Source organism: Paramormyrops kingsleyae, chromosome 7 (genome assembly GCF_048594095.1).
Source record: "Paramormyrops kingsleyae isolate MSU_618 chromosome 7, PKINGS_0.4, whole genome shotgun sequence".
NCBI lineage: Eukaryota > Metazoa > Chordata > Actinopteri > Osteoglossiformes > Mormyridae > Paramormyrops > Paramormyrops kingsleyae.
The window spans coordinates 12,095,110-12,120,176 of NC_132803.1; the positions used below are offsets into that span (position 1 = coordinate 12,095,110).

At 46.7% G+C, this 25,067-nt stretch overlaps 2 protein-coding genes across 3 annotated transcripts; both read right to left on the minus strand.

Annotated features, from left to right (window-relative positions):
* Positions 1 to 1,085: 1,085 nt before the first annotated feature.
* kcnv2a (potassium channel, subfamily V, member 2a) lies at positions 1,086 to 6,635 on the minus strand. Its single transcript, XM_023808332.2, has 2 exons — positions 3,422 to 6,635; positions 1,086 to 1,957 (listed from the first exon to the last, which is right to left on the minus strand). The coding sequence occupies exons 1-2, from the start codon at positions 4,727 to 4,729 to the stop codon at positions 1,700 to 1,702; spliced, it is 1,566 nt and encodes a 521-aa protein (XP_023664100.2). The 5' UTR covers positions 4,730 to 6,635; the 3' UTR covers positions 1,086 to 1,699.
* Positions 6,636 to 6,921: 286 nt separating this feature from the next.
* Positions 6,922 to 24,552, minus strand: vldlr (very low density lipoprotein receptor). Of its 2 annotated transcripts, XM_023808574.2 has the most exons (19): positions 24,212 to 24,552; positions 20,043 to 20,162; positions 18,491 to 18,613; positions 17,458 to 17,580; positions 16,795 to 17,166; positions 16,189 to 16,311; positions 15,520 to 15,642; positions 13,459 to 13,578; positions 13,256 to 13,381; positions 12,982 to 13,153; positions 12,306 to 12,524; positions 12,019 to 12,137; positions 11,636 to 11,775; positions 11,235 to 11,376; positions 10,956 to 11,105; positions 9,661 to 9,732; positions 8,740 to 8,820; positions 7,982 to 8,151; positions 6,922 to 7,746 (listed from the first exon to the last, which is right to left on the minus strand). In XM_023808574.2, exons 1-19 carry the CDS (start codon positions 24,276 to 24,278, stop codon positions 7,714 to 7,716), a joined length of 2,595 nt encoding a protein of 864 aa, XP_023664342.1. In that variant the 5' UTR covers positions 24,279 to 24,552; the 3' UTR covers positions 6,922 to 7,713. The 2 variants fall into 2 exon arrangements, with proteins under 2 accessions (XP_023664342.1, XP_023664343.1); XM_023808575.2 differs by lacking the exon at positions 9,661 to 9,732 and having other exon boundaries at positions 24,212 to 24,551.
* Between the last annotated feature and the right edge of the window lie 515 nt (positions 24,553 to 25,067).

Sequence of the window (25,067 nt, forward strand, 5' to 3'; positions counted from 1 at the left end):
CTGCCTCCCTTGAAATGAGAAACCTTCCTCATTCTGCTCTATAAATAACTGATTTGCACCAAAACCTGAAAAACTGCACCTAGAAAAATACCCAGGTACGGAAGCCACATGTTGGACGAAACCCTTATCCTGGTGCTTTGTTGAATTCATTTAGATAGCTGGATAAAGTTGCTTTGGTCTGTTCCAATAACTGCGTTTCTAATTTTATCCACATACTTGCATCTTTGCGACCTTTATGCTCCCAGTACTGACGTGGAGTCGTGTTGCCCTGGGCGAGCTATTTGCGTATTAATCGGCTTTGATGAACTCCAGTGTGACGCATGGGAGGTTGACCTGATACATACACAGGAGGGAATGACCCTTTTATCCTACTGTATTCACAGAGGTCAGGACTGAAGCCAATTCATACAAACACAATGTTTTGTGTAAATTACTTCCCATAAAGTTGAATTCACTCACTTAAGATAACATTCACGGTTACAAAAATTTATTGATTTTTATTCAGCAAACTGGACAATCATTGTACGACTTTAACCTGTCACCCAGTGAGGACAATGAATCACAGGTATATCAACAAACATATTATTAGACAAAGTGCTCACTAATGCAGTGTTTGATCGGGCTTATAAGCTGCAGAAAAACCCAGCAATGGTGCGAAACGGATTTTCTGCCAGGCTGTGTGTGCTGGGATCTCTTATCAAGCCATTGCCTCACCTTAATTAGTTCAAGAACGTTTAGCATAATTAGCAAAGTAACCAGTAAATTGGAGTGAGATTAAACATGACGGAGGACAGCAGTACAAACACGCCCCCCCTGCCCCCGGAACATTGGGCAACCAGGGGCTACATCCTTCCTAAGGTTTCGGGCCTGGTACCTGATCCCTGGCCATACCTTACACCAGTGTTTCTCAACCCGGACCTGGGGGACTCCCATGATGGTGCCCATTTTTGCTCCCTCCCAGCTCCCTGCCATACAGTCTACATTTTGGCTCTCCTGGGAGCTGGGAGGGAGCAAAAACATGGACTGCTGGGGGTCACCGAGAACCGGTCTGCTAAACACTACCTTACACTGCACATGTGTCACGAAAGGTTGGGACACAAGTATTAAACGTAGTTTTATGTAGCGCATGTACCCTGCATATGATGTCATGTACCCTGCATATGATGTCATGTACCCTGCATATGATGTCATGTACCCTGCATATGTCATTTTGGGATGGGTGTCCACTTTCAGTTAATTTCAGCCTTTGGAAGAATATATCTAACAATCAGTATTATCTTGGTTTTAAAACGTTTTTTTTTGTTCATATATTAAAAATTACTTCCGACTCCTTCCACAAACCAGACAGACAATTTCAGGTCAGCGTTTTCGAAGTGTCATTTTTATTTTTCGCTGAACAGACAGACCATGTTATACTCAACTGCATGTGGTCTGTTACGCTTTCTAACCTAAATTAGGTGAACTATTTCTGCAGTACAGATTGCAGCAAAACAGTACAGGTCAGGTTCCTTCACCAATCAACTTTAAATGAAGACGGAATCTACATGCGGCTTAAGCCAGGTGAAAGCCGGACGTTACAATGCAGTGGTGCCTTTGTCCTTAGACCTCTCCTCCTCATCATTCAGGCACTATGGCTGTGACCCACTTTGGCGGGCGATTTCTCAGCTGAGCCATGGAGGAGGGTGGAAGACGCTACGCGCTAATGCCAGCGATCTGCGTAATACTCTGTCATCTTCCTAGCTGCCCTTTTGGTGAACCGCACTTTTCCGCGGTTCTTTAAGACCGAGGTGTACTCGTGGGACTTAAGCTTGTTGTAGTAGTCCGAGAACTTGTTGTAGAGGATGGAGATGGGCATGCCATTCAGGATGATGCCGAAGGAGATGCAGGCAAAGGCAAAGAGCCGGCCCAGGTGGGTCTCGGGAAACACGTCCCCGTAGCCCACGGTGGAGATGCTGACCTACGGATCACAGACAAGGGTGCCCAGAAATGAATGAAGAAATATTACACTATGTCCACCTTATCCACAGTGAGTGCTGGACTTTCAATCTTTGGGCCAAAAAAAAAATATTGGGTTGACTTTAACCAGCCCCACCTTACCACACTCTTTACGTGTCTGTTGGTTCTCCAGCAACCCTCGTTTCCATCCAAGTCCAAAAGATAGACTGGTCACTTTTAAACTGCCATTAGTCTGAGTATGTGTAAAGAGAGACTGTCTGCTGATTGGCTGACATCCTGGCTAAGATGTACACTGTCTGGCTTTCTCTTGCAGAGCTTTCTGCCACTGACAAGGACATCCTACAACCTAGATAGCACCTCTCCAGACATTTTCAAAGGTTTCTGTAGTGGCAGGAGAGCATCTTCTTTGCAGTTCTGAAGGTCAGATTCTGCTCCTAAATCTACATTGCTAATCAGTAATGAAAAGCACATACTTGCATCTTGGTGTCTGCTAGGAGCGTCTGCAGGACGACAGCACTTTTTTTTCTCCGTTTAATTTTGTATTATTGCTGAATAACATTTTAGGCTGAGATGGTAAAATCTAAGTAGAGGAGCAGAGTTATTTAGGTAATGACCCATGTGAGTCACTGCTGCCTCTGAGAATTGCGCAGAAGCAATAGCAGACGTTACGCTGCAGCAGGTAACCTTAGCTCACATCACCGGTGCCAGGTACCTGCTCAGGCCACGTGTCATTTCCTGTCCTGTCTACCAAGAGAGCGATGTGACACGAGTGTTTCCATATACACCTTAACCCTGAATCAGAACACCCTACTGATCCAGGATGCATTCCAGTTTTGGGAAATATGCCACTTGGACTGATTCAGGGAAAGTCTGACAAATCAGCCTGTCACTACTGTTGTTCATTAATCAGACATTAGTCTGATTCATTAGCCGGCTAAGATGAAGGTGTCTTGAAGGAATTATTGTGTAAGGTTTCCTGTTTTATTCTGACTTGACAGTTACCAAAGGAGAAAATTACTGTGAAAATGACCATCCTTAAACACGAATTTGAAACATTCATTTTGCAATAAAAAGCTATTTTGTGCTTCAGTATTACAGTTGATCTAGCACAGTTGGTTTAGCTAAATCTAGGAAATCAAGTGAAAAGTTTAAGTAGCATCAGCGTTTCAAAGTGTGTCGCAACATGGCAAGAAAAATATCTCTAGCATACTAGTCTGTTTAGAAGATGAGAGTTCATCTTTGCTAGATTTCTCATCCACACTTCAAACAAATTGGTTTGAGGCAATATACTGGATTTAGTCAACTGATTCTGCAGACTGGGTGATATTAATCATTAGTAAACCTAACTAGAACTGACACAATGGAACAGTGTTGCAGTAGTCTGAAGAAGACCTCCACTGCTTCTTTTCTCTAATAGATTGTATAACTTCTCCAAGAATACAAATCAAACATGGCATGTGCTTACCGCTGCCCACCACCAGGCATGGGGGATGCTGGTGAAGTTGGTGTGGTGGACATCATGCTCCACCGTGTAGACCATGGCGGAGAAGGTGAGGATGCCCATGGCGATGAAGAGGAAGAGGCAGCCCACCTGCTGGTAGCACTGGCGCAGCGTGAACCCGAACGCTCGCAGGCCAGTTGAGTGGCGTGCCAGTTTCAGGATACGGAAGATGCGCATGAGCCGCATGATCCGCAGCACCTGGCCCACCTTGCCCACCCGGCCCACCCTCTCGATGTCGCTGTCGTGTCTCCCGTAGTCTTCATTCTCAAAGCACTCCAGGGCCACCTGCAGGTACAGCGGCAGGATGGCGATCAGGTCCACGGCATTCAGCGCACTCCTGGCAAAGCAACTGAGGTTGGGTGTGGACACCAGTCGCAGCAGGAACTCAACGGTGAAGAAACTGATGCAGAAGGTTTCCACGTACTCTCCGTAGGTCCGCCCGCTCGGCTGGCGCGCTGCTGTCTGATATTGCATCTCCTCCACTGTATTCAGTGTCATGGCCACCAGAGAGACCAGAACAAAGAAGCTGGAGGCTACCGCCATCAGCTTAGCTGTTATTGAGGAGAAGGGCTTTTCCATCAGGTTCCAGATGATCCTTCGAGTGTGGCCAAATGACATCCCCCGGTATAGCTCCTCATTTTCCTCAATCTCCACCTCCGCCTGCAGCTCACGCTGGACCTTCAGCTGCTCGTTAATCTCATCCTGTCTCTCCTCGAAGGAGATGCGACAGCAGCGGTGAGTGTTTTTGATCCGGACCCCCCAGTAGTTGATCTCCTCCAGGAAGTTCCTTGGGCAAAGCTCATCTCTTATCCACAACACTCCGGTTCGATAGAAGTTGAATATGCTGTGAAAAACATCTGGGTCCCTGTCAAAGAAGTACTCATTGTTCTGCTCAATGTAATCATCACAGAGATCCAGTTTCTGGTTATGCTCTGCGTAGGTGGCAAGTCGCCCTATCCTGGTTTTTGGATACTTAGCTGCCACCCTATAGGAGATCTGGTAGACTTTCCCACCTACATTGATATTTAGCACGTAATTCTTGGATGGGGAGCCCAAGGTAGAACCTACTGGTTTGCAATCTTCATCCTCATCCTCCTCATCATAAAGATTGTAGCAGTCCCGGCTCAGGTCCTGCATGGAACTCCATTGCTTCATACAGGTATTTTTGGTGGAGAGGTCGGGGTCATCCATGGGGTTATTGACCCCTTGCTCTGGGACACCGACCTTATAGCTGGGAAACAGGCTGTGTCTCCGTCGTCTTAAGTTCAGCATGCCTGCTGGTCCCTTGTTTTGCAATCCGAAAATCACAATCAATTCACAATCTATTCCCAGCAGTCCAACACCCTGCAGCAGAAGCACTGAAAGGAATCAGTCACAGGCTCTCCAGTGCTGCTGACCAAGGGATTTATGTGCTTAAAGTTTTAACGGTTATGATCCTCTTGAAGTGCTTCTTCTGCTCTAATGTCTTTCATTTCCCTTGTATTTACACATCCTTCACTAAGGTTTCACTTGTGTCAGAAGATTGATTTCTCACTACAATTACTAAAAATAATGCTGTATTATGTAGCGCAACAGATCTGGTTTGTTATGTTAGTTCAAATTGTTTATTTTCATTCCATTATACTGCTCTAATGCAATAAGTCCAACTGCCAATTATTCATGGCTCAGAATGACCTGAACACCTCTGGTAATTTCTTTACATATAATGTAGCTGTTTTGAGGTACAATAATGCAATTTGTTACTGCTTACCGGCTAAGCACAAATATGTAAAGTCCTGTATTAAATTCAGTTCCACAATAATTCGATTCACACAACACTGATGCAAATTACACCCTAAAGATGAACTGCGCTCTGACAAAATGGGGACAGGTAGAGGAAAATTCATCAAGTGGAGACCAGCTCATTGGGAGAATGTGGCAGGTCCAGGAAAGCAGTCTGTGGGGGGTGGGGGTGCTCCAGTTCAGGCATCACTGCAGTATGAGAAAACTGGCAATAGCCTGAATTTAGCAGATGAGGGCCACCAAAGACCTGCTAGGCCACATCAGGTTTCCAGAACAGGGTAATTTACACTTTGTACCATTTCTGCAGTATGGACCTTCAGATGGTGCCATCAAAGGTTTCTTCTAAGAGTTGTGCTTCTTCTAAACTCAAAACAATCTTAGTAATGAGTACATTTTGTCAATTACAGAGGTAAGTATTCCAAATGAATGTTAAGGTAACCTGAAGACCCAGGCAGCAACCCACCAGGACCATGGCTGAGACCAGACTGAAGCACTCACCCAAAAAAAAAAAAAAAGTGCTTTGAGTAATTCCAGTCTTGTACTAGACAGTAGCACTGCAGCTAGTGCTGGAAAACCCATCAACTCTTTGCCAACATACATAGCCCATCATGTTGCTAAGGCAGCCCACAAGACCTCCGCACTACTCAAGATCACATCACTGACCACACACACACACACACACACACACACACACACACACACACACACACACACACAGGTTATACTTGTGTAGTAAGAAATGCAATGATGGCAAGACGCAAAGGACCTCACTGCTTGGTATATGCCAAGCAAATCCTAAAATGTCACAAATATGGGTATTAATGTGACAGGACTCACTTCATTACCTTCATGGGTGCAGTTAAATGAGACCTAAGAAATATCCCCTTTGAATTACAGCATCCCATACACTGTAGCCAAAAATTATTTGTACAATGAAGTGTCAAAAACACAAAATTGAGGATATCGAAGAACAAACTTTAAAAAGTCTAAAACTGTTAATTGTGTGATAAGGAAACAAGAAATCTTTTCAAAACATTCTGGAATCGTTTTCAAATGTAATTTACTGCCTTCAAACAATTTTGTACACCTGGCCATTCATAGACTTGAACGAATGTGACAATGGGAGGAGTTCCTAGCCATAACCAATCATTTAACCCAACACTACATACAAGTAGCCTTGGTGGTCATTCTCCACACAAACATTTGTAGGTTAAGTGTAGTTTCCCCCAACATGGGTAAAACTGCTGAAATACCCAATGCATTGAGGAAGTCAATCATTATCCTCAATGTCCCCCCTCCAGTGTACAAATACCTGGCTACACTACTTCCCTTAGACAAAGATTAAAGCCCCGTGCCACCAATTTCATAAGCTGCAAAAAACAGCCAAGTAGCCTTGAAGACCCCCCCCCCCCCCCCCATTTATATGGATACCAACAGGTGTCATTTCTGGTGTTGAACCCCACCCCTGGGAAATGGCCACCTATCCAGAATATACACAAAAGGAGGTAGAAACATAAATACTAAGATCAGGGGAGAGTCAGGTTGTGTTCATACAAGCTTGGTTCAACCAGGTTGCCCCAAACACAATGTTTCATAGAAAGCTAGCCAGTATCTCCCAGTGTGAACCAGTCCACCATCTACTCTTCACTGGTCCTGAGAACTCAGGAAGGAAGAGGCCAAAATTTCACATATTATTTTATTTGAAGTGATTGCAAATGTTTTATGCTTTCACAGAGTCAAGTACCCCTGTACAATGCTATAAAAGGTCACAGGAACAGCACAAACATACAAAATATTTTAACAAATTCATTTTTTTTTTTTTTAAATACATCTCTACCCTGGTACTATGCCCAACCTTTGCAAAAAATTGATTCAGTCCAATGTATACAATCTTATTTACAGAGTAAGCTTGATCAAAGTGCTTCGATGTCCTGATTGCAATTTTTCGGGACAGTATGTACAAATTTCCTAGTTTTACAAATGTCATAACAGCACATTCCTTATAGAGCTTGCCTCACCAGCATACAGAAGCTTCATAAGAATGTGCTTCAGGAGGTAATACAATTGATAAAAAGTCACATGGTTTAAGACATGACTGCCTAAAATATGCATCTCAATATTCACAGGCTGTTAACTATGCGGTCCAAGCATTCTGTACCAATGACACTTCAGTATCCTGCCAGAGCAGGCATTGGATTGTGGGAAAAGAGGGTAAATGGAGAGAAAGTAGAACAGATCACACCCAAAGGCCAGGCTGCTCTGGGCATGCTCAGTGCAGGTCTTAGGGATTCAGTGGATTTATCATATACACTATAAACAGTGACAAGCATCCCACACCCTCACCCTGCCACACCTCAAAGTAAAAAAAGAAAACAATGCACATCAGAAGGCATCTGGTTATAGCTCTGCTAAATAGCAGCTGTTGGCATGGACACCAAAGAGATCGTAAACAGATGGAGTGGTGTCAGACTAGGCTATAAGTCATCCTCTGTATTCACGACAGATATCTGCAAAGAGAATACAAAAAGTTAGGAGAGCACAGGCATGAAACTATTCTGGAGGTGTCAGAACCACAAGCATTTCCCACAGAACTGTAATGCAAAAATCAAAGTATGAAAATGATGTTCAAGAACCTGAACCTCAAAGTGCCAACATTAGGGACACGGTCATGCATTTTGCAGGCCAACCTGTCCCCCCCGTCCCCCCCTTATTTCAGTAGCAGGTAAGGAACCAGGTACTCACAGCGGGATACGTGTGGCCGACTGACGAGCTATGCCGACTAATGTCAATGTTGAGGTCCTCCTCGGTGGTCTTTAAGTACACAGGGTTGTCGAAGTTCATGCTCTTCTTGTTCTTCAGTTGCCAGTTGCGCCACATCAGGTAGCCTCCCGCAGCAGTCATCGCAAGCAACACTGTCAGAAGGAGCAGACCAGGTGAGTCACACGTTAGTAGATGCCAAGCATCTAAACCTTCATGATTCCTTGTTCTCCAATTCCAGAACCCTTTAGACCAGGGGTGCCCAACTCCAGTCCTGGAGGGCCAGAGCCCTGCACATTTTTGGGTTTCCCCTCATTTTAACACACCTGATTCAACTCCTTGTGCTGATTACCACACAGCTCTTGAGCTGAATCATTTATGGTGGAACAGGGAAAGAACTAAGCTACACAGGGCTCTGGCCCTCCAGGACTGGAGTTGGGCACCCCTGCTTTAGACTAATACACCCCACCCATGTTTAAGTTTTTCATCCCAAAATGCATTTTGTACAATTGGTCCCACTAAAAGGCAGAGACGCTCCCCACTTAAGATTTGAAGGTTCAAAACTAGACGATTCCATTTACAGATCAGACAATTACAATATTCATTTATACCAGTGCATTTATCCAGTCTCATCTACACCATTAACTTTGTTCTGAAAATTTTTTGCCATAAACTGCTGTAAATTCCAGGCTACCAGAGACCAAGAGACACTGGGTGCTGTGTAGACCCAAAACAGTACTTACAAACAGGAAGGATAGCCCAGGCCGCAGCTGATCCTTTGGCTGAGGAGTTCACCTCATGGATGGAGGTGCTTATATTCCCCTCTTCAAGAAAAACAAACAGGTTAGTCTGGAGGAAACCAACTTGCCCATTTACCATTAGGAGCCCATTCCCTGTCCAACAAGGTCAGACCAAGATGTCACCTGACTCAAAACACTGGAATTTCAGTATAACCCAAGGTCAGGAGATTCTGTGCAAAGACACGATTCAAGATGCCAGACTGAAGATGAATAAGTCAGAGAAGACCAGCAAACTCATGTTACCCCTTTCCCCACATGAGCAAAGTCAAGTGGCCCTGTACTTGAATACCAGCTGTGTCTACATGGATCAGGACCAAGCCCCACCAAAGTCAGCTTCTGTGATTTTCCGTAAGAACTGGGAAACTGACCCAAGTACTGAAGCACTCTTATTCACAGGATCAATTACTTTTGTCTAACACACACGATAGACAAAAAAAAAATAAAAAAATCAATGCCCGAGTACTGCCTTGCAGCACATGAGGAGAGATGTGCAAGCAATGTGAAAAAGCTAGCAATGATGGGTGGAAAGGACACATTCACAAGAGAACCTCCATCAAAAGCCACACCAAGATTTTTCAAGCACCCAGTCTTCCTCTTCAGTTAGATGCTTCTCCCTTTGGGCTTACATTACTAGCATGACAGCATAAGGATCTAGTCCTTCATGCAGGTGAAGGAAAACATGAAAACCCCCACGGGCCCATGAGGAATTTCCATGGACTCTGGAAAAGTGCTCTTGGCTCAGTTTAGGCCTAACAGGCCAATTTGACACCATGTGACAAGAGAGCTGCACCTAGCACCTGTTCAGATACAATGCCTTGGGCGCCCAGAGAAGTTGCAAGAGGCTGGGGTCAGCGTTGCCGTTACCTTTAGAACAAGGGGGCTGCACGAGTGCCTTCACATTATCCCCTGGGGGCGAACCGGCAGCTGCAGTTGAGACTATGGAACGCCACAGGGAAGAGGGGGGGTGGTGGAAAGGAGAAAGTCACCTTGCTTCTCAACAGTTTCAAAATCACCGAGGCGAAAACTACACACAAAAAAAAAATGCATTCCCATGACACACCATGCAGCATCCAGCTACAGAAGGTGGCCATTCAGATTCAAGGCAGCACCACTGCAAAGCACTTGACACTAGGAGCTGAGCCAAAGAGACAGCAAGTGGAGGAGAGGCAAATACCAGATGCAAAAGGGACTGAGGCACAGGGGCGCCCCAAAAGCTAATGGACCGCATGGAAGTGGGACTGAAATGTACTACTGCTTTGAAGATCCGGAACAGTGCTACCACCACCAAAGCTGTTCCAAGGCTGCAGTTAGCCCCTTACAGCAGCTAGGTTCAGTTGCTGATCAAGAAATAACCACCAAGTCTAGGCTCCGAGGACCAGATCAGAGGCCCTACACCTCAGGCGAAGGACCACATGTAACTGCTGCTTCGCTAATTTTGCTTGTATGACACCAAGGTGCCCACAGGGAGAACCTGAGGGAAGGGACACCCATCCAGTCACAACCCTGCCTCAGCCAGCCTCCCACCAGGCACGAGTCTGACTATGGGGAGCTTGTCTGCAAGCCAGATTCAAAAAGGTCCCTGCTGGCTACTTCTGGGACACACCCCAAGCAGGGACGGGAGAAGCAGAGCTACAATAGGTCGACTTCCATACACTTGGGTAAACAGACTTTGGATAGCACTGCAGTTTACCAGGCTCACAAATCCCATGGAGGCAGTTAAGGCAGAAGCACATCTCAGGGCTGTTAAAAGGACACCACTCCCACCCACAGCAGTGACTAGTCAACTAATACTCAGTTGGACTTTAGAACCTGAACCTACACATTCCCACACCATTTGGTAGCAGACTCAAGCTCCTGAGGGGTAGGGAGGGGGGGGGGATGTTAGATGTAGAGGGCTCTCTGGATCAATGTTATGGAGGGGCCACATCTCGGCACAGAAGCGACATCGGAGGTAGCGCTGGCCTTGGGAGTAATGGGAGCGAAGACGAGCGTACAGCAACAATGGCTGCGAGTAGGCAGCACTGGCAGGCAGCAAGTAAACCAAAAGGTGCTCGGGCAGAGGAACATGCTTGGGTAACCAGTAGGATGCAAGCTTCTTAAAGGCCTGCAGATTACCCTCAAAAGGGAGAAGGAACCCCCTTTCCCCCTCCCCCACTTGCCTGGTCTGCAATGAAGGCCATCTGCTGAGAGCTCCATGCCCTGGGGGCACACACAGGTGTATTTTGGCGAGTGCTTATTGATCTGCGGTGCAGGCAGGCACATGTAGGCACAACCTCCATTTCCCACCTTCTCACTGCACCAGTTAATTCCTGTGAAGTTACAGCCAAAATTTAGCTCTTCGCCATAAAATTCTAAAATTCATAAATCTCATGAATGAAAACATAAAAATAGTTACTATCCCTGGCCAAAGATTTTCCCCACCCAGCCTGCAGACCCACCAGAGAGCTGAATCAGCTCGTGGTAAACAATGATGTCCTGCGGCTCATTCAGGTTGCTGGCAAGCGTGATCAAATCCAACCCTGTAAATTTGTTCGCCCCGTAGATTGCCTCATTCTCGCCATCTGTCCAGAATACACGATCCTAACACAGAAAGCAAACGTTAACACGGTCAGGGACTGGGATTGTGTACACACAGCACAGCATCGTAATAAGGCGTGCCAACTTGAAGCAGACCGTTGTGATGCCCTTTGGTATCAAAGCACAACTGTAGATACACCTACTGTGGCATATGGTAGCACCAACAAACTACACAGAAAGAGTACATTGATTTTAAATAGTCAACTGGAAAAGCTAATTCTCAGCCCATCATGGACACAAGTTATGAAGTAGCCTATTTTACCTCAAAGACAGTGAGGGCGAAGGGGTGAGGGAGGTAATCAGGAGACTGTAGTATTTTGCGCCTGTTGTCCCCATTAAGGTCCACACTACAGAGCATGTGCAGCTTGGAGTCCACCCAGTAAAGTCTGCTTTTGATGAGGTCTGGAAGCCAAACAGCAGAAGAGCAGGTCAGACTTTTCCCTCAGGCAGGCAGGACAGCCTACCAGCATTACATGACACAGGCATCCAGGCAGCATGGTCAAGGATACAGACCAATACGTTCACTGTTCAACTCAGATGGCCTGTATGGTTATGCCTTTCTGAATGGCTTTTACCAAAAAGCTCTCATTTCCACATTTGCCCCATTAAGAGTCTATCCCTCCATCCACTGGGTTGCAAACCCACCGAGAGTGATCCCATTGGGCCACTGGATGTCTGTCTCAACCAGGACCTGCCGGTCAACACCATTCATGCCAGACTTCTCAATCTTTGCTGGTTCTCCCCTATCTGACCAGTATAGAAACCTAGATGGTGACAAGGGGGGGTTATACATGTAGATTTCAATGATATGCTTGCATACATTACACACCAAGAACAGACTACATAAGGCAATAAACTCAACCCATGATCAGACTGTCCTTGCAATTGGTGGGCAAGCAGTTAAAAATTCAACATGAGCAAACATCAGTTACCCAGAAAGTGGATCCACAGCTATGGAGGCTGGCTCTTTCAAACCAGAGCTAAACAGAACCTTCCTCTTAGTCCCATTGAAGTTGGCCACAGAGATGGTCTTGGTGGCTAGGTCAGACCAGTACAGGTTCTTGTAAATCCAGTCTACAGCAATCCCAATAGGTGTCTGTATGTTGTCGATTACTTTCGATACACCCTCATCCCGCTTGTCCAGTGACGTGCTGCAAAGGCAGGGCAAGAACAAATGTCAGGCACTCAGAATGGCAAAGTACCTCAAAGTCCCAAGACATCACTGAAGCAGTCTGCAGAGGGCCAATAACTGGTGTGAAGACTCATTTTGACACCATAGGAAGGGACTTCACCAATAAGACAAGTCAAAAGGTACCAATTACAGTGGGGACCTGGATCTCACTAGCAAACTTTACAAAAGGCCTTGAGGAGTAACTGCACTCATATTCCATCAGGTCGGTGGTTCTACATTAACTTGAGCACTTACAGGGCTGTAGGTGAATCAGCCAATGGCACTGAACTACAAGGAAATCTGCAGCCTGAGGGATGAAATACAAGGTGCCTAACAGCACACATGGGAGGGCTGATGGGACAGGCCATTCGCGATTATGGAAAAATTGGGTTGCAACAGGCAGATGGAGTCACTGATAATCAGCACCACTCACATACCTGAAAATAGCCTTCTGCCCCAGGTCAGCCCAGAAGATCTTCTGCTGGGTGAAGTCTGCATCCAGAGCAACAGTGTTGCGGAGCTGTTCCACAATCTGCGTGTACTCCCTCCGTTCCAGGCCCAGCTTTCGGATATCCCGTCGATTAGTGAAGATCAGACATGGTTCCTTCCCTGATGGGGGTGTACAGTGGTTAAATGTGCCAGCTTCTGTTTTTCTCCAACTTTGACAAAATGAACACCCTCCCAAGACTGCCAATAGATCATTCCACTTACCCACTGCCTTACACACTCCAGTGGAGGCATCCATAAGGTAGCCATTGTGACACTCACACTTGTAGCCCCCTTTCAGGTTGATGCAAATCTGGCTACAGATTCCAGGGTTCAAGCACTCGTTGATATCTGTTCAAAGCACGGTTTTAGAGGCATCACAGCACCAGAGTGTTACCCACAATGCACCTGCATGCATATCAACGTACCGCCACAGGTCTTTCGGTCTATGAGCTGCAGTCCTGGAGGGCAGTCACACTCGTAGCCAATCACATTGTCCCTGCAGATGTGGGAGCATCCACCATTGTTCTGGAGGCACTCGTTCAGATCTGGACAGGGAGAGAGGAGGAAGACCACACATTGACTGCAGATTCTGGTGTCCATCTGTGAAACACCTCACTTATAATCCTGCTTTCTCAGCCTAGGGTTCCCAGAGTTCAGGGGAAACAGTCGTCTGAATAAAATTCTTATTTCAGGCTGCAGAATTGTTCTCAGCACCCTAACATTTAATAGTAGGAAAGACCCCCCATGGTTCCGTTGGGTTTGAACTAAGGATGTAAACTGGCCCCAAGGTGATTCGATTGATTAGGGAACAAGTTGATGAACGAGAAATATCATTTTTACCAGGATGAAATTCAAAATCACATTTTGAGAACCTAAATTCAAAAACAATTAACTTCACTCGTTTACCCTAAATCACAATAACAACCTTAACCTACCTAGCCTTAACCTTAAGTAACCAAACAACTAAAAATGCTAAGTCTTGTATTTTGTTTGATATTATTAAAAAATTCCCCGTGGGAACTGAAGTGGTCCCCATGTCAAAATACCAGGTCTCCCCCCCACATTGTGGGGACACTCTCAGCTATGGTATGTCGATGTGAATATTTTGAGTGATAAGTCAAAAAAGAGGGTTTTAAAATGCTATACCGATAACCAGAACTGCCGCTGCTGGTCAAATTTGGAAAACTGATTTGCAGGCCAGATTTAGTTATAAATTAAACGTATCACAGACTCATAGGCGGTGAATAAAAGTCGAGTCGCCCTCCACTATGGAAAAATGGCTGTTCATCAAATTCAATCTCCATTATTTCAGTAGTTGTGTTTTTAGCTCTTGATTGAGAAGTTCAAATCTGGCAGAAATGCCGGCCAAGACTGACAAAGACAGATATCTCAACGAATCTGCCAATGCCAATATATTAAAAAGATAGTTGATCTGAATACAAGTATAAAATTGCAATGCAACTATTGAAAAGTACTTCAGCTAGGGAGAAACTAAATGTAGTTGACAAAATAAATTTAAAAGTCCTTTGGGAATTGAAACCTGCAAGGTTGACAACTGGCATCTGCAATATTGCAAGTCTAATAGAACCTTGTGTATTAATATTAATATAAACATGTTACCCAAGTATGCCACGACAGAGTATTAAATTTAATTGCCCATGAGAATTTTAAGCTCACTGACAAATTTACACAGACCAAAAACTGCTTCCAGCAAATAAATCCTGATATACAAGGTTGCCTGACAGTTCACAGGCTAGTAAAACAATTATGCAAGTCCTGGTGAACAGTAGTCGAATTACTGTCAGCTTTAACCTGACAAACACAGCAGGCATACGTAATGGAGGGGGCAGCTGGAGGAATGATCTGCCAACTGGGAATTTAACCAGTTTAATTTAAACCCCACAATTTGGGGGGGGGGGGTCTCATGATATGCAGGTTAGAAGAAAAAAGCATCAACTGCGACCAGACTCAATATCTACATGACGCGTTTTCTGAAAACTGGAAGCAATAGGACTGCCATAGCTGCTAGATACTTTCCCTGATCTGGGATCAGATGCAAGTATATTATTTCCATCTGTCACAAGCTCATGCAGGAGTACAGAGGCCAGGGTTGGAGGTGCAGGGGGTTTGGATGAGGGACTCGGGACGTTGTGATGCTGACACAGCACTGCCTCAGACAATGGCAGCATCACAACCAGGGAAGGAGTTTAAAACTGTTATTGGACTTTAATTGGCTCCAGGCAATAGTGTCTGACAGGAGGGCTGTTGACTTTCAAGCCAGAGCGCAGCACCAAGAGAAGCACCAACCCCAGCATGAGGATGAAGGCCCAGAGCGCCATTCAGCCCTGCCTGCAGCACACCCATCCTAACACCCACCGAGACAGAGTGGCACCATCTCAGCTACAGGGCAGTATGTGGAAATTCCTCAGTCAAACCGGGTACAGGGACCCCAACCGTGACACACAGGTCCATTCACACCCACTCACTGCATTCTTTGATTGGCTCGTCGCTCCAGTCTGAACAGTCCCGGACCTTGTTGCACACTTTGCTCGTCTCAATGCACTCTCCACTCCGACATTTGAACTTGTCAGGATCATTGCACTGGGTCACTGTGGGGGTTGGGGGTAAGAGGAAAGAAAAAGACATTTGTTACCATAAAACAGAAGTTATTTCCAGGCCCAGTGAGTCTTTATTTCAAGTATAAATGATGTATTGAGAAAAATTTGTTGACATATGCAGTGCTCCTCAAAGGACTAGGTCATGCCAGTGACCTTTGTTTGGGTTCACGAATGAGCCAGTGCCACTTTTAAAGGTCTCACACATCCTTATGGGATCCATTTGTTGCGACTCACAGGCAACTCAACTTTTTGGAAAAAGTATTTTAAAAAACCAGGACACACTGACCTCCCTCAGGACCAGAGCAGAACCCCTGTGACAAACCCGTAGCTCTGACAGCGGAAGAGAATTCATTACTGGGGACTGGTGCATTTTAGTATCTGTCACCGAGGCAACCCAAAAACAGCTTAAGCCTCTTGGGAAAGAGGCGATTTAAGCCCAAGAGTTCAGCTCTTTCAAGACTTAACTTTTGGGAGACGTGTCCCCAACCCGCCACTTGGGCCATGATCCTGCCCAGTCCATGCTGAAGAGCCACCTACCGTTTTTGCAGTTGATCTCGTCGCTGCCATCAGCGCAGTCCCTCAAACCATTACACTGCCGGCTGCCATGAATGCAGCTGCCGTCTTCACACTTGAACTGATCTGGTCTGCAGGTTCGCACAGCTAGAAGACGGAATGGGACATTGCAAAACCAGTGTCACATCCATAGAAACCACAGCTGACAACTCACACCTTGAGGGGATGAGATCCAACCAAGCTTCACCTGAGAACTGGACATCCTCTTTACCCCAATTTGACACTGCATGCACACAACAGGTAAACCACACCACAAGGACTGAGAACAGGTGGTTTGGCTGAGACCATAAACTCAACACTTTCACCATCATTCAAGATCGAGTATGATTAAAAAAAAAAAAAAAAAAAAAAAACACACACACCATGTTTCCCACCGCTGCATTTGTATGAGCTCTGCATGCACTAAGCAAACCATTTGTCCTTGCTGTTGGTACATTGTGCCTGGACAGATGTATGCCTCGGTAACCCTACTTGCTAGAAGACCCAACCAATCAGAACTCTTGGCACATGCAAACGGCCAATGGTAGACCAGCCAAAACACTTAATTGTTAGCAGGTAGGCTCCACTCACGGCAGTTGACCTCGTCGCTACCATCCTTGCAGTCTGTGTCACCATCGCAGCGCCACTTGCGGTGGATGCACTCGCCGGAAGCGCAGCGCATCTCGCCAGAGGGGCACTTGGCGGGTGGCGTGGGCCGGCGGCCGCAGCGCTGAGGCGACTCGTCCGACTGGTCCTGGCAGTCCACGTCGTCGTCACAAACCCAACTGGCGGGAATGCACGTGGCATTGCCACACTGGAACTGGCTGGGCCCGCAGGACGACGGCACGCAGTCTAGCTCGTCACTGCCGTCACCACAGTCATCCTCGCCGTTGCACACAAAGTTCCGTGAGACGCAGCGGCCGCTCGCACATGTGAACTCCAAAGGGGCGCATGTGATGTTGCCTGGGAGCAAATCAGGACATCGAGGCAGGTGTTAATATTTTACACAGGCCAAAGACAAACAGCTCGCTTTATAAAAACGGGGTATTGCACAGTCAAGTTAGATAGAACTAGCAGCCAAGCAACTGAAGGGGACTTAATACATTGAAATTTAGCACAGGAATTCAGGTCAAGCATGTCTGTTCAGGGGTGACCCAGCAGAGCCCGTCGTGAGACCTTAACTGGCAACCTTCAGGCTGCCCGTCCACATCCTGCAGATCATGGCAAGTGCATCCAAGGACGACGGAAACGTACCACAGTTAACCTCGTCCTCGCCATTGTCGCAGTCCTTCTCGCCGTCACATTTCCAGAACACAGGAATACACTGAGTGGTTCCGGTGCCACAGCTGAACTCGTTCACACGGCAGGTGCGTGCGTCTGTGGGGGAAGGAGGCCGGGCATCAGCCGAAAAACAAAAATGTCACATTGGAAACAGCACGCCAGACTAGCAATCACCGTATTAAATACTACAACACTACTATACTGGGGACTGGCCTGGGCTTCGTATAAGTCATGACTCCCAGCCAAGTAGTCTGATTATACTAGATAAAATTAACTATTTGATCTATTTTGCGATATAGGCAAATTGTAAAGGCTGCAAACTCAAATAAATCCAGTATGTTTGGTTCGGACAGCTCATGCGCACACACAGCCAGCACATACAAAGTCTAAAGGTATGACTTAAGGCAAGCAGAATGACATCCTGGGAATACAGTCACACTGAAAGTACCACCAAACGGGTCCATTAGGACCCCAACCCACATTCCAGATACGACAAGCTGCTGCCACCATTTCGCCATGGACACAACTGCCTGGTCTGAAGCCAGCAGGAAGTACTGCCAAAACTTCCACATACTTCGTCTCCCCCAAGCCCCGCCTCCAGCCCGTCACGACAGCGTCGGGCCAAATGAGCTCAGCCACTGTCCAGGGTGGGGGCCAAACCTCACTGGAGCATTACGTCAAAGAATATTTAATGAGGGGCCATCTGGTGTCTCGCAGCCCACACACTGCATAAGAGGGGGCAGAGAATTCATCTACTACTCCTCTCGTTTCAAGTCACTGAAGCTGGGCCATGTTGGCACGACTGTCAAAAGCTACTTCTGTGGGGGGACAGACTGGTTAAACGTATTCATGGAAGCGCCGTCATGTGATCAGACATGTACAGGAAGCAGAAGGCTAATTGGAGAGTATATGGAAGGAGACCAAACGCCCCATATCTAGGTTGGTGTTCAAAGAGAGTTGAAGAACCACAGACGCATTGGACAAAAATCGGGCACGGCTGACTTACAGCAAACATCAGCGCTTTCGTCGGATCCATCTTCACAATCCGGCTCGCCGTCACAATGCCACCTCTTGGGGACACATTGACCGTTCCGGCACACGAAGTCTACCTCTACACAGGTCTTCCTCACTGCGAAGAAGAGCACAGCAAACGGGGGGGGGGGGGTCACTGCACCGCAAAATGATGTTAAGAGGCAGAAGCAGCGCAGCTACACCTGACAGCAGCACAAGCACGCTTCCACCGGAAAGCAACGCTGCGAGGAACCAGAGGATATTTCCACCTTAATGAATTAGGCTTCCGAATTGCCATCTGACACCGAACTTTAAATATCTCCACCTCCCCCCACAAGCCCCAGAAACACAGAGCAGTCCTTGAACAAGGTCACCACTTCAGTTAGACCTCACCTTCTACACAGTCGCTCCTGCTCCACACAAGGGTTACAAACCCATAGTAAATGTTTATTTCTGCTTCTCCAAAACATTCCCTGCAGTGCATTTTCTACTACATTCAGCCGATTTCCTGCCTTAAGGCGAGTTTACAGGACACCAGAACCATTAGAGGCCAGAAACTTGTCTCAGCCAGACAGAAATTACATCATGAAGGCCATCAGAAGGTCTATAATAGAAGCTGTAGCTACACATGGAATGTCACGCCAGGGTTGAGCGGGAGCCAGCTGGACAGCCCCATGTGACACTCCGATATTCCGGCAGAAAGCCTTCCACTCCGGAGGCCCGGGTGTCAGGCAGAGGGGGCCAACGGGCCCTTCCGAGAACTAAGGAAGGTCCAAGATCAGAAACGACAAGCCACTAAGCTTTCGGTGAAACCTCGAGCCTTCCTCGCCGTTTTATGACACAGAAGCCATTGATTTTATGCAGGAAAAAAATAGGAGTCATAGCATGAATCAGGAGAGAGAGTCAGAATCAGCAGTCCACAGGCACTGCCCCAAAGCAAACAGAAACAAGTCTAGATAAGTAAGGGGGGGGTTGTTCCATTCAGTCTTCATGTCAGTGGTAACTGAAGAGAGAAAAGCTGATGTATCCTGAATAGAGGAAGGGAGGCCACAAGCAACCCCGTTACCTAGAGGCATCGAGGAAGACTGGGACCAGCCTGTAAAACTGGAGGCAGGTAGAGGCACGGGGCAGCAGCGACCTCACAGCACCTATACCCTCTTTGCCTCGGCCTTCAGTTCTGGCCCTGCGTCTCATCCCTCATTTCTCTCCGTTTGCAGGAGTCTCGCGACACTTCTGGGTGATCCAGTTCTTAGGCTGGTGGCCTCCCTCTCCATCACTTCCAGACTCCTATGACCCAGATAGCGCTTAGATACAGAAAGACTGGAGGTAGACGAGTGCAGGACATGGAAGGCATCAGACCAAAGGTGACAAGTCTCACTAATCCGGCCTCAGTCTCCCCGCAAGAGGGCAGACAGACAGAAAATGATGCACACTTCAGTTGCCCTGACAACCAGCCTCAGCCTCTGGAGGCATCGCTCCTTAGTGGCGTCACATGTCCCCTGCAGGATAGGAGTGAGGCAGGAGCCACACCCAGGGAGGGGCCTCACCGCAGGTGCTCTCGTCGCTGCCGTCAGAGCAGTCTTCATCTCCATCGCACCGCCACACAGAGGGGATGCAGCGGCCGTTTCCACACTGGAACTGGGAGGGGTCACATTCTGTCTTGGACCCTGGGGAGGCAGGATATATAGAAGAGATGAGGATAAAGAAGAAACAGGGTTTTTTTAGGAAGGGGGCAGTCAACACAGCCACATGACTGACAGCTGAATAGTCCTTCACTGCTTTGTGCAGGAAAGGAAGTGAATCATACTGCACCCAGCTAAGGGGGGGGGGGGGGGGGGGGTGACCAGGGTAAACAGAGACCTTGTTATTGAACAAGCAATCGGGATGACAGGAACCAAACCTTGAACGCTGCCTGAACCACACGGGGTAAATTAGCAATGTTATGCATCAGCCACCCCCCCCTCCCCCAACCTGGCCACCGGCCACCATGTCTACGAGCCCAGATCTCATTAAAAATCGGCAGACTGTCAGATCAGAGAGAAGCTTTAATCAAAATCATCCCCATTATGAAATGGCACAAGGCAGCTAAGAATGGGAGGTGGGTTGCAGGAGTCAAACCAAGGTGCACAATAATCTAAGAGAACTCTGCCTGTTCAGCATGCCCAGATGCTGGCCGAGAGAGTACGACCATTCACAAGCAGCGGACCGAGCAAACAGGGCCCCAATGGGACGATTCAGAGAACAAAACGTTGTTCAACAAGTGTCCAAGACCCACCAATTACACAAGGGCTTCTGCGACGCCAAATCACTTCACTACACTATACAAAACAGCCAACCTATATAAAAGTTACTTCACACGCCAAGCAGATGACTACCAAATAAGCAGTAGTAGGTTACTCTGATAGAAGCTTGCATCAAATCAGGAAGCAGTTCTGGATAGGTACCCTCAGCATATACAACCAGCCCGGGTCACTTGTGAGCCTCTGTCACCATGCAGGCTCTGCCGGAGACGTTGACGCTTTCCCCTGACCGCTGATAAAAGGAGACAATTAAATTTGGGAATATAAGATTCAGTTTGCAAGAGGACAAAGTAAGGCTTTTAGGTGCAATTTCAAAATATTTGATTACATGTATAGTCAAACAGGATCGCCCCCAAAAGCCATGGGCAATTCCCTGGCCTGTTGTCATGGAAACAGTAATGTAAATCATGTTATAGTGCAGGGGTGCCCAATCCTGCTCCTGGAGATATACCCCCCTGCAGAGCTTAGATACAGCCCTGATTTAACATAAGTGATACAGATAATCAGGCACTTCAGCATCACCTCAGTATTAGAGTCAGCTATGTTGAAGTTAAGCTGGCTCTCGTACTGAGATATAACTGAAGGGCCTGATTGTCTGTATCAGGTGTGTTAAATTAGGGCTGTACCTAAGCTCTGTAGGGGGGTAGATCTCCAGGAGGGGGGTTGGGCAGCCCTGTTATAGTGGCTAATCGGAAATGAAGGCATGTATTCAGATGATTCAATTTCTTGTTCCAGAAGCGTTTTTATACCCCAGCTGCTCTCAAAACAGTTGAAACACTAATGGAGATTAGTGGTCTTCAAAAATTTCGACGAGTCAGGTTTTTCCCCCATAGGCTGAACTGAAACAGGAAGACAGTTGTCACGCCTGTGTTCACCACATGATTGTGAAACAAACACCATTCATCAGTGATCTTCACCATCACCACACTATACCAAGATGGCACCTTGATCTTCTCCAAGGTCCCCATGGTTCTGTCCTAGTTGGTAGAGATTTTTCCATTCAGTCCGGTGATGAGTCAGCATTTCCACCATTCACGTGAAATGGATTGATTTCCAAGCACACAACTTCAAATCACTGTGCCATCATTTATTCACACCAAAACCAATTCAATACTGCATAACAGGCCCCATCAACAGCTACACCACTAACTTGCATTAGCGAGTCCAGAATCAAAATCGTCCCAAAAGTAGTGGGCACAGGAAACCAGAGCACCCAGGAAAAGCAGAGTGAATTTTAGTTTTGTAAATTGAATACTTTCGAAGAGTCCTTTCCGACACAGCATTCTTAAAACACTGAGGAACCAGCTCCGTATGAATGAGGGATGCAGTGACTGCATTTGTCCTTGACCAATCCTGATTTAAAAAAAATAAAAAATTTGTAAAGCCCAAACAGCCGATACTGATCTGGGCCAAATCAAATTCTTGGGTCGATTCAAGACAGATAAAAAGAAATGAGGTTTAAGGCTGCTAATTAACACTTTAATGAACCTGGCTTTGTTTAAACAAACCTTTTTAAAATTAAATGGCTCTGCTAGCATCATTTAACTGCCGATTCCAAGTGTTTCTGAGGCAGTTCTCAGACAACTTTTTGTTAATGTCTTGCACACTGCAAAATTTCACATTTTCATACAAACTAAATGGAATTTCCAGACAGACATGCTTCCCATAAGCCAGTGGTTCCCAACCCAGTCCTCAGGGACCCCATACAGTCCACATTTTTGCTCCCTCCCAGCCAATCAAGACCAAGGGGCTGGTACACTTGGTACAGGTGTTGGGAGGGAGCAAAAATGTGGACTGTCTGGGGTTCCTGAGGACTGGGTTGGGAACCACTGCCATAAGTGTTTTTACGTCACCGACCACCCAAAATTAGTAGGGGCAGAGGTGGGATAGGGGGCACCAGCGTGGATGGAGACAGGAATAAAAGTAACGTTGGCAAACTACTAGATCGGCTCATAAAATTGCCCATAATGAGAGAATGACCAATTGCCAGTCAGTGCCGGGGGGGGGGGGGGGGGGGGGTTCCTCCACTTCTGGTCACTTACTGATTGACGGTACATCCTTTAGGAATTACAGCTCAGAGTCTGCCGAATCAAACACATCCTGAAAATCTGTACCTCTAAGCCATGATGCTCCCAAAAGATCTAAGTTCATAAAGACCCAATCCATGAACCTTTGGCAGCAGTGTAATAGTGTTTATAATGGAAAGTCTGAAAGGGATAAATAGAGAAAGAAATCAAATTTCGAATCTGCCACAGAAATGACTGGAAGAATGCCAGATGCCCCTTTGCAGGTGATAGGAAATCCCACGATGTCCTCTTGCGCCATTTACATGCAAAGCCCTCAGTTCAATAGGGTTTCACTATCCCCTCCCCCAGCAGTGGCTGGTGTGTTGCAGCCGACTACTTTTTCCACACTTGCACTATACATGTCTCAGCACCAGCCTCCCGAGAAACTAAGGAAGAGCAATAGGAAAAAAATTAAATCTAATTCTATGATTCTGATAAGAGATTTTCCCAAAGTAAAGGAGGCCAGGTCTCCAGCGGTCCCGGAGCTCATGTGCAGAGCGCCCCAGTCGCCGCACCAGGAATAGCAGGCGCTGGCAGCCGGGCTATGCGGACAAAAGCACGTAGCCCGACACCGTAGCAAATGTCATTTTCACGGCAAGACAGCGAGGCGAGGGGCAGCACGACAGCAGACCTGCGCTCCTCCATAATGCAGCGGCATTTTGAAACGACAACCACTGTACAGCACCGTTAACATCCCGCAATTACAATCACCTGTTCCCAGGCAATTAGTCATCCCCACCCCCTCCCCGCAACGGGGAGATTGCGGTGATGCTATAAGGCCATGTTAGCGGAACCCCCCCCCCCCCCAACCATTTAGATGTCAGATTTAAAACCCTAGGCTTATAATCAGAACACCAAAACACAAGGTCAATCTTTTAAAATTCCCGGTTCCTATTGTTCATACGAAGGGCTGCGTTTCGCCACGGTCAAAATGTAAAGGAGCGCGTTTACATGAACCCAGGCTCAGAAGAAAATAAAATCAAAGACACACAACCCCACAATCCCTGAACGCATTACCTTATCAATATTTAAAAAGAAAAAGGCGTCGCATAGACAATACAACAATCCCCCCCTTCACACCAGAAAATAAAAAGCACCGAGTACGTAATTCACAAGTAGCGCGGAACGCCGCTAAGAAGGCGGCACGATCCAGACGATCAGACGTACATGAAACGATGATTATAATAAAGACACAGACGAGACCTTTAAAGGCCTCCAAACGGCGGCCGGCTACATTCGCCGGGTCTCGGACGCAGATCCGCTCGTCACTCGCCGGAGGAGAAAAAACAAACGGCTTTATATGCGCGTCACTAACAGCTTAACGATAATAATAATAAAAAACAGACTCACCCCCAACAAAAACGCCGTGCTGAAGACATATGGGAAGAATGAGAAAGCCCAGAACAGACGTGAGCATTTCGCGGTATGGCTTTACACTGAGCGCTGCCCCCCCGTCCTTCTGCACTGTTTAATGTGGCACGGCCGATATGCCTGCGTGGGACGAACAGGGACCTCGCAAATCCTGCCTTTTTATCTCATTCACCCGGCGCCCTTCAGTCCATTCGCTTCCCCCGTTCGGACCTACACCCGCAATCCATGTCCTAATTTACTGATAGCGTGAACCTGCGGCAAATAACCACGTCGGTCGAGCCGAGATTTTTTTTTCCCCTTCAACATGTCATTTACACGCATTTAACCCTTTCTATCCCTCCCCCCCCCCCTCGCCACTTCGAATGGCACGGGAGCGCGCCGAGTCCCTTAACAGCTCCCATAAATTGCTATTTGCGTTTGTTCTTCAGATTGTCATTGCCGATAAACATAAATGCATTAATTTTATGTGACAACAAATTCAGAATTATAGGCTACTCATCATTAAGCGTGACTGAATGACGCAATTGAAGAAATTGTTGCAAAACCTGAGTAAGATGTTGCAATACAACTTGCATATAAATGTATTTGTATGTTTAAGTTTAATTACGTTACATAACACGTGCATTATAAATGGATTATACTTTAAAAACACTTGCAAGTGTTTTTAAAACTAGGCCTAATACAGGGTTGTTTAAAAAGTCCCCCTTCGCCTTTTTACAAAAAAAGTCCGGTAATATTTTTATGATATATTGTACCTTTCCTTGCTATACAATTTGCTCATTTCAGTAGAATGTCAGTCTTCAAAACTGAAACTCCATGGAGTTTGACGCAAAGC